Genomic DNA, 10,227 nt, shown 5'->3' with positions numbered 1-10,227 from the left:
GTAGTACTTAAACGAAGGCATAAAGTGAAGGAGGTATAACTGTTTCAAACGGTCTTGCCTGCTGTATCCCAGCGTATAGGCGTAATATTTACGCGAAATAAGCTGGCACGTGATGACACTGGCCGCTTGAGGCGACAACGAGTAAGTTCGTGGTTGCGCGCGCGTTCTCCAAGGATCAGCCATTTCTAAATGCAGACGTTGTTTTGTCAATCTGACGCTGGTGATCTGTTCTAGCTTGTACTAGCTGGGTGACATTTCTGGTGGAGGTGCGGGGTACGGTAGATATTAAGATCCTTGGAGCATACCCCAGACCTCAGGCCGACGAGTAGTTCGGCCGAGGTTACCCCCGTGCACGTACGTGCCAACTTATTTCGCGTCACTATGTCAAATTTTACGCTCTTAAGCCCCCTGTTGTTAGAATAAAGGACACTCACAAAGTGTAAAATATGCCAGATTTTTCTTATTCGGGAAGTATGAGGCATTTAAATAAAAGCCACTTTGTGCGACAGCACCATTTTGTGAACATCAGCCTTACTGGCTGCTTCTGCCTTACGAATAATATGTTTTTAACCTACTTGTGAGAGATGCTTTTGCTCCTGAAGCCTCATTTAAACCGCAGGATTTTGGTGGGAAAAGAGCACTTACACCGGTTCTACATAATGGAATTTCAGATCCACGAGAGTGTCTAATAATTTACCAGCACAACCCTGGAATAACGTGTGTTTAATATTCAGGCGACTGGGAAACAGAAATAGCGTAGGATCAGAACGTTTACATAGCAGAGTATAAGCCAGAATATAGGTCGGCTAGGAATATAGGTTGACCTCCTGCCTTGACTTGGCCACACGACGACCCACAATGTGCTATAATGATCGCTATTAAAACGAGGGGCTAGTTAAGGTGCTTTTTTTAGGCAAAAAACTCAGGACCTATGTTGCGGTTTATCAGGTACATAAGTTTGGCTTTATTTGATGTACATAACAAATACTTGATATCACTGCATTAGACTACGAACAGAGTGCTACAGAGGCATCCTGGAATAGGTGTATCTATGCACAAAGAGGCAACACTAATTAGAGTATCGCTTCTACGGACACTTACTATGCGTACGGGCATAATGTTAAGCCTCTGGTGTCATCATTACTCCGCTCCTAGGTCACGAATGGGACCCATGAAAAGAATAGTTTTCGGATCAAGCCAGCATATGACAAACATGAATGGTCGGTTTATGGTAAATGTTGGAGAAGTACAGCGGGGCACACGATCCAAGGCTCTCGGAGCAGCAGCTTCCGTGCCGTCCTCGGTGACCTCCACGTAGGCCTTGTGGAACACTTGCGAGGTCGAGAGCTTACAGCTAGTGCTAATTCCAGTGAGGTCAGCAGCTGGGGCACGTGAAGAGATTTTTCACTCCCAAAGCAATCTATCTTTCTTTAAGCTTAATAGAATATGCCAGCTTGAATTTCCGGAGAAAGAGATCTATGCCGGAGCGGCGGTGAAGATTTCTCAAAAGCTGAAGAAGTTCCTCGGCGTTCATTCGCTTCTCAAGTTTGGACAGTCCGTCATACCTGTCGGGAAGAAGAACGACCATGGAGGTCCTGCCACCACAGTACGGTAGTTCGAAAGCACTTGCCCTGAGCTCGTCGCTGTTACCCATCTTGTTATCGTTTTTCTGGTTCATTATGTCAATGCTTTTCTTTTTTTTTTCGGGTCTAGCTGAAAATACGTAGGGCGCGTTGACTTGGCTTCGAACTCGCACTTTCAAATGCCTTTAAAATGTACGGCGTTGACGTGGATTTGGGTGGTCAGATCATTCACGCTTCCGTCGGGCAAAGGTTCCTTGATATTTGATTCGGTGGCATGTTCTACCCCGGCGTTTATCTGGACTCGTACCTTCTCGTAGTTGCTCTTCAAGTCGACGGACTCCATAGTAGTGTCGTAAGAACAACCTAGAACGGAGAGGTGAGTGCCCATAAGTGGAACAGTTCAGAGTACATTCGGTTGGCGACGTCGAGTGCAAAGCCGCGCAGCTTAAAAAGAAAACGCGAGTAATGCATGTGAATCTTTTCGCTGTCCACGTGTAGAACTTTGGCGATCTGTGTTACCACGTGCCCCTGCCAGAGAAATGGAGAGTGCCGCAACGATGCTGACTGGAGAGAAGAAAATGTTTTCTCTGTGGTGATTTTTCGCAACAATTTCCCTGTACAGGTCGACTGAGATGTTGAAGAGTGGCTTTCCGAGCTGTTGGACCTCCATGTTTTTAGGCACCCGGAAGAAATTGGTATTGTTGCACGCAGGCACTCGTCTGAAAATAGCGCTTCTAAATTATTTTTAGGCATTGGAGTAAACTGTCGCTCTGCTTTCGGAAAAGTAGACATGGAGATATTTGACAAGATGGCAACAATATTGATGGTACATTTATTAAAGCATTTCATATCCTACGGAAAGAGACGAGAGCACAAGCAATGGCTGATGCTACGTGACGTAAGATACCTTGGGGAGTTTTTCCATAGAAGCAGTCAGAGTCCTATGACTTCAGTTGTTATATGAAAAAAGATCGTTTATTACACGACATTCGATGATGTTGATGTTGATATTGAGTGTAATGGCGCATAAGCAACTAAGGCCATCATGCGCCGATCGCAAGGTATAATGTAGGAAAAAGCTGGGTAACCTCAAAAGATCCTTTTCTGATAGAGGACCCCGAGGATTCCAACAAATTAAATAAACACCTCAGCCTTCTTCTCAGACATAAGAATGTGGATAAGGTGTGTCACTGGTTGTAAAAGAGAACAAGGTCAGGCTGTACAATTTTTCAAGAAAACCGGTTTCTTTTAAAAAGCTAAATACATGAATTGTCCCAACCAGTGCATCTTCACTTAAAATCAATGAAGGATGAAAAGGAATGTGTTCGCTGTAAAATCGCGTAAAATATTTTTTTTCTTAATGTCTCAAGTTGTCTGCATGGGAGTAAAATGTGGGTTACTGTAAGTTCGTCTCCGCATTTGTCACAAACAGGCTTGTCCTTTTTTTGTCAGCAAGAGATTATAGGTAAGGTGTGTGTGTCCAATGCGGAGGCGACATAAGACAAGTGCAATAAACCGTTATTGGCGTGAACATGACTTCCACTCTTCTATGGTGGGTTTTACAAGGCGTAGCTTATTGTTCGTTTGATTGCTCTATGCGGACTGCCATTTTTCTTTCAGTTTATGGCCCACTAATTTCATGCAATCTCTGTAAGAAATTCTTATGTTTTTGATTTCCTTATTTCGAGCTTTCACTGCACTCTCGCGTGCTTTATCATTTCCACAGATTCCTGCGTGGCTCGGTACCCAACAAAATTTGATGTTTTGTCCCCGCCTCGTGTCTCTTGTTATGTTGTGTAGGATGTAATCGATTATTGGTAGAGCTGCATTCCTAGGCTGAAGTGCTGTAAGTTTGCTTAGTTAGTCTGTATAAATGATGCTGTTTTCAATGTATTCATGTACTATTCTTTCCACAGCCATGGAAATTGCATGACTTTCTGCTGTGAGAATTGATGCACATTGCGGCAGCCGTGCTATTTTTTCCCAGCTGTTCTGTGTCACAGCACATCCCACGTAGTGTGCAGCTTTGGAACCATCGGTATAAAATGCTGTATATTCCACATATTTTTCTTTAAGTGCTGAATATTCTTGGAATATATGTTCCTGCGGAGTTAGTTTTTTCTGAAATCGTGTCAATGAGAAGTCACAAACAGAAGGCAAGCAGTATCATGGTGGCAGTGGATCGGGTTTCCGGGCAATGTTAGGCAGTGTGTTCGTTACATCTAACTCTTGTAATTTCTCTTCACACCGGAGAAGAAGTGGTCTGATAGCCTGGGGTTTGTTTATGAACAGTATTCTAGATGGGCATTTGTTAACTATATTGGGTAATATATGTTTTGGCAAGGAACGGATTTTTAGAACATATGAGCATGTCAGCATGCTTCTTCTGTCTGCAAGTGGGGGTTCGTTAGTTTCTACATACAAACTGGTTATGGGCGACGTCCTGTAGGTACCAGTTGACAAGCGTAAATTGTGTACCAGGTCCTAAATTGTGTACCAGGTCCAATCGTTTCAAATGTGATGATCTGGCAGAGCCATACACTATGCACTCATAGTCCAAGGAGGGGCGTATGACGGAGCGGTATATTTGAAGAAGGCATGCCCTATCAGAGCCCCAGCGTTTCCGTGAGAGGACATTAAGTATGTTGAGTGCTCCAGAGGCCTTGTTTTTCATAGTGTTTATGTGAGGTAGGCAAGTAAGCTTTTTGTCAAAAGTAATGCCTAGGAATTTGTGCTCGTTTTTGCTGGGAGTTCGGATTCATTAAGGTGTAGGGTGGGATCAGCCTGTAAACATCGTTTCAGCGTGAACATAACAGCCACTGTTTTCTGTGGAGAAAACTGGAATCCATTTTTATCTGCCCATGTTGCTAGTTTGTTTATCGTCAAATGTACTTGCCTCTCGCATGTTGATACGCTTGATGATGTGCAAGCTATCTGTAGATCATCAACGTAAATTGAATGCATAATGAATTTTGGAATTATTTGTGCTAGGGAGTGCATTTTTACAATAAAGAGGGTAGTACTTAAGATACACCCTTGTGGTATCCCATTTTCCTGACTGAACTTCTTTGAGAGAGTTTAACCGAGCCCTACATGGAAGGAACGGTTGGACAAAAAGTCACGCAGGCAGTTTAACATCCTGCCGCGAATGCCCAGATCTGCTAGGTCGCGGAGAATGCCATACCTCCAGGTATATCATAAGAAGCCAACAAACACTGAAACCAAGGCTGTTGTGTTGGCTTCCTATGATATGACTAATAAAAATCGGGCCCCTCGGTTAACCCCCTTTCTTCTCGTTTATACCTCCAGGTAGTATCGTAAGCCTTGTCCAGATAAAAAAAAAACGGCAAGGCTGTGTTGTCTATGGACGAATGCCTCTCGGATTGTGTTTTCAAGTCGAATGAGGTGATCAGTTGTAGAGCACGTTTTTTAAAAGCACACTGTTTGATGTCAAGCAGTTCATGGGTGTCTAGAATAAACATCAATCTAATATTCAGAATGCTTTCGAAAGATTTTGCCAGACAGCTGGTAAGGGCTATTGGGCTATAACTACCGGGAGATGTCGGTGGCTTTCCAATTTTCAGAAAGGGTACAATAATAGCTTTTTTCCAGGCCTCCGGTATTTTCCCTTGTAACAGTATCTTGTTAAAAAAATTCATAAGTGCTTTTAATGCGGACTCGGAAAGATGTGCCAGCATTTCATAGTGAATTTCGTCGGGCCCTGGTGCAGTTTGTTTCCCGGCAGACAGTACTCTAGGGATTTCTTGGTGTGTGATTAAACTATTATACGTCTCATTTATGCTGCCACTAATCGGAAGCCTTTGCTTTTCAGCCATCTTTTTATATTTTAAAAGTAACTCAGTGTAGTGTCAAGAACTAGGGACTGCAGCGAAATGTTCTCCTAATATGTTGGCATGTTCCTCTATACTTGTTTGGATGCCAGGGGTTGTCAGGAGAGGAATTGTAAATGGGGAGTAGCTACCTGGAGCTTACGTACCTGCTCCAACATTTTTTTAGTTGTGACTGTGCTATTTATTGATTGAACGTATGCTTGCAATGACACCTTTCCGGCATTACGGCGGACGTATCGTGCTTTAGCTCGTGCCTTTTTAAAGATTAGGAGGTTTTCCTAAGTGGGATATCTGCGAAAGACACCCCAGGCTTTAATTTGTTTTTGCTTTGCTTCTTTGCATTCCCGAGTCCACCACACCTTGTGATTTTGTCTCGCCACTCCTGAAGTCTGGGGGATAGCTAAACTGGCAGTGGCTAAAGTACAAGTTGTGAATAGTTCATTAACATCATCGACACTAAGGTCTTCAGAAAAGACTTCATACAGATTGGATTTCTCTCTAAACAGTGTCCAGTCAGCTGCGTAGAGCTTCCATCGTCATGGTTTGTTTGGGATGATTGCAGGTGGGGATGGAAGAGTGATTATGACTGGTAGATGATCGTTTCCATATAGGTTGTCTATGACGTCCCATTTAAAATCGTTAAATACAGAAGGTGAACTAAAGGATAAATCAATACAGCTCATCTTTCCTGAGCTTGGGGAGCAGTATGTTGAATTGCCTGAATTCAGCTAACAAACATTATTGCTTAGAATAAAATCTTCTATAATTTGTCCTCTTATGTCTGTTTTATCGCTTCCCCAGGAACGGGAGTGCGCATTAAGATCCCCAGCTACCAGATACGGCTCTGGTAATTGTTAGAACAGGTCCTCTAACTCATGAAGGGTTATTTTTAGGTGTGGTTCCAAATACACAAAGCATACCGTAATCGTTTTGTAAGAGAGCAAAGTGGCTGCCACAGCTTCAAATTTAGTTTTTATTTTGACTTCACGAGCTGCGATGCCACTTTGTACAATGATGGCTACCCCTCCTGAGAGCCTGTTTGCCTGCTCTCGGTCACGTCGGAAGACTTATATTTTTTTAGTACACTTGTATGCTGAGGACCTAAGTTCGTTTCCTGTAGGCACATTGCTACAGGAGAGAAATAATTTATGATCTCTTTTATGTCACTAAAATTATTTAGGAGTCCTCTGAAATTCCACTGTATTAGGAATGCCATGTTGATTTATGTGTGTGGGGTAGGAAAACGCTTAATTGGTTTTGGCCCTGTGATTCGGGGGTTTTCTTTTTTAGCGCTTTCCAAGGAGTTCCGCCGTCCCTGTGACGTTGACGGCACGGAACCAACCTGACTTGTCTTATTACCTCATCAGAGGTGCTGGAGGGTCGTGCAGAATTCACGTCGGCACTTTTTTCAGACCTCGCCTCGTGGGCAGAGGCCTTGAGGCTTGCCAACTCGAGGGATGGCATAGCCTGCTTTGCGGCTGGTGGAGCAGCGTGAGCGGCTACCACCGGGGGCGAGGATGGCTCCGTCCCAGCCTCACTGCGTGGTCTGGGCAGGTGCCGGAGGCTGGTGTGGTGGATCGCCCTGTCGCACCACATCGGCGAAGTTCATGTTCGGTTTGAGTGAAAACTTGTGTTGGACTAGGATGCGGTTTCTGGCCGCTTTGAATGAAATGTTCTCAATTGTTTTCAATGTAGTGATTTATTTTTCTCTCTTTCAGGAGGGACAAGATCTGGAGTATGCAGCATGCTCTCCTTCACAGTTCGCACAGCGAGGTGCTGCTTCGCATATTTCAGAAGATGTCTTTGGATGCGCATTTCGCGCAGGTTTTGCGACCACGGCAACTCTGGGAGCCGCGGCCAAATCTCTGACACTTGAAGCAACGTCGGGGGTTCGGTATGTATGGGCGAACTGCAAATTTCGTGTACCCAACTTCATTTGTCTCTGGAAGTGTGCAGCAGGGGAAAGTGAAAATTAGGTGCTTGGTGGGTAACTTTCTGTTGTCTTTTCTTATCTTAATTCTCTGAACATTGCTCACGTTTTGTTCGGAAAGCCCATTTAGCATTTCTTCTTCGGAGAGATCCAAAAAGTCAATTTCAGAAATCACCCCGCACACTGTGTTCAGCGATCTGTGGGTTGAAATTGAGACGGGGATGTCTTCAAACTATACGATATTAGAAAGTTTGCACACTTGAGCTTTGCTTTGGATTTATAACAGTAGGTCACCGCTAGCAAGCTTTGTTACTTTATAGCTGGACCCTATGGCTTCTTTCAGACATCTTGCTACTGAGAACGGATATATTTTTCTAGGCGGTTTTTCTGGCTTTTCACTGTGTATCACGAGATACCTAGGGAAGACTTCTTTGGTTGTTTGGAAAAAATCAGCAGTCGGTCCGCCCTCTTTTCTGAGGGCGATCTGGTTGGGAGAGAGGAGGTGCCATGGGAAAATGTATTATTTGGCCGCGGTGCCAGCCACCCACCATGGAGCCCTACGAAGGGGCGGGAGAAGAACTTGTAAGCAATTCTTACCCAGGCCAGCTGTACAGCGCAGCTATAACCAAATATGGCTGAACTCAGGACAGCTCGCCACACAAGGTTAACCCTAGTCACCCAGGAAAAAAGGGAAAAACGCAAGAAGAGAGGAGGGGACAGGAGAGTTGTGAGAGAGGAGATAGGAAAGTGAAAGATGGAGGGGAGGCAAGGAAAAGGCGACTGCCGATTTCCCCCGGTCGGGTCGGGCCGGAGGTGCCGTCTACGTGAAGCAGAGGCCAAAGGAGTGTGTTGCTGCCGCCGAGGGGCCGTAAAGGTCCAAGCATCAGGCGTTGGCTCAACCCCCAGGATCCCCTTTTCCTCGGACACGGCTAAGCCGCGCACGGCTACACGCGGGAGGTTCCAACCCTCGTGTGCTCGGGTACGTGGCGTCGCAACACACCAAACGCCTGCTGACGCAGGCGCCCCTGCGGGGATTACACGACATTTGATAAAGGATCTAATTGGAGAGACGCCATAGCAAACTGCCTATCTGGGTGTCCGCATCGGTGCACAGGAGCTGCCGTACGGGCAACTCCTGTGCACCGATTATTCTCCGGTATTCACAGCTTGCCACTGCATATTTTTGGACGACATTGTGGCATCATATTTGGAGTATGGAAAGTGGAGCACATCCACACATCCTAGAGCTAGAACTTTCTTTCGAGCTGTTTGCGCTATGCATGCTTACAAGACTTGGAAGAAGCTGCAATTGTAGCATAATTGTAGCAATTGTAACAATTGTAGCTCCCTTCACCCTTCTTTTTTTTTCTGCGTTTTTCAACCTCCTTTCCATCATGTCTGCAATTTTATGTTCTGGCTGTTGATTGTTTTTCTGCTAGCTCCTCACAGAAGAGCGCGCTGTTAGTAAGACGTGCAGATTTCATTGTAATGTCAAATAATCTTTATCGAGAATACCCTAAGCAACGCGAAGAATGGCCAGCCAAACACTGAGGTATACTTTCGTCGGCGAAGTCCTGGTTACGGTTCCAGTTCCGCCATAGCATTGTTCATTTGTTGATACCGTGGTTAAGTGGAGGCGTAAAACCTACTTTTTGTTTATGCCTACCACTGTTGAGTAAAGGCTAAAAGTCCTGCTTTACGTGTGAATAGACGCGCAGATGAATTGGTGACAGATGGAGCGTATACTTCAGGCCACTCTTCTTGTTTTTCTTTAAATAAGTAACCTTGTTGCTATATAGCGTCTGCTCCGACACCAGAAGAATAGTTACACCACAGATCTATTGCCACATCTTGCATTGTCAGTCAGGGGTTGTTTTGATTCGATTATTTGCTGCAAGTCATCAGTATCAGCTTCAGCTACACTAGCGGAAGGATGTCTAATCATACTAGTCAAACAGAAAATGATCTAACCATATTGGCTCTGCAATGCGATGCAGTTCTTCGCAGAGATAGCGGGATCCGGCGCATTACGAGGATTCATACGACGTTATAAAGCCCAGAGCAGGAGACCACTTAACATAAGTGTCACCAGGGAATCACGGGGCGCAAAATACGAATTAGAGGTCAGTGTAGTTTTGCTGGGCGGTAATAAACCGGTGACTAATTAGGGCTAAAATAGCGTTATTGTTTGCTTTAACACTAAACCACTCAACTGGGTTTTATTTTAATTAGTAGTTCATGTCTCAAGGGTAAATATTTTCGCATCTGTCGACCAAGACAACCGAAAGTGATGCAGCAGTTCAAGTAATGCTGTCGTCAAAATCCTACCGGCATCATTTGCTCTGTGAGGTTGCCTCGCAAAAGCAGGCCTTTTATTGCTGGCTTTATAAACAATAGCGACTTGAACTTTTAAATGAATTGAGGCATATAAATCTGATTTAGACATGCCTCAACGGGATGGTCTTATATATACGAACTCGTCTTAATCATAATTAGGCATCAGTAATTCCGCTGTCCCCTTTCCATGTTCCAAGTAGCAGGCCGCAGCACGGTTACAGCTGAAGCTACCTCTTTGCTTTTACGTAAACGAGTTCTTTGTAGCTTCATCAATTTCATTAGAAAAACACAAGGCGACTAGTCTGCATTCATTGTTAATATCATGGCTCCAAGGCAGTTGAGTAATACACAACCTAATCTTGCCTCAGGGAGAGTTACGACAGGTGAGACTCGCAAAACTGATACATTTATTCCGCTGAAATATTTGGGCGTAAAGTGGCTTTGAGTTTACCGTAACTTTTGAGTCATCAAAAGGTCGAACCGTTATAAAATGTTAGTTTAAGACATACCGAAAATGCTCTTCACC

At 44.5% G+C, this 10,227-nt stretch overlaps 1 protein-coding gene across 1 annotated transcript in view; it reads right to left on the bottom strand.

Annotated features, from left to right (window-relative positions):
* Positions 1 to 10,227, bottom strand: part of LOC126534810 (uncharacterized) — a 45,199-nt gene that overhangs the window by 9,957 nt on the left and 25,015 nt on the right. The window contains exons 3-5 of the mRNA XM_072289480.1: positions 6,777 to 7,016; positions 1,891 to 1,946; positions 1,251 to 1,382 (exon numbers count right to left, since the gene is read on the bottom strand). Of these exons, the coding sequence (XP_072145581.1) occupies positions 1,251 to 1,382; positions 1,891 to 1,946; positions 6,777 to 7,016 (428 nt within the window). The remainder of the gene's footprint in view (positions 1 to 1,250; positions 1,383 to 1,890; positions 1,947 to 6,776; positions 7,017 to 10,227) is intronic.

This window comes from Dermacentor andersoni, chromosome 7, assembly GCF_023375885.2.
Source record: "Dermacentor andersoni chromosome 7, qqDerAnde1_hic_scaffold, whole genome shotgun sequence".
Lineage (NCBI taxonomy): Eukaryota > Metazoa > Arthropoda > Arachnida > Ixodida > Ixodidae > Dermacentor > Dermacentor andersoni.
This window is presented reverse-complemented; position numbering and strand designations above follow the sequence as displayed.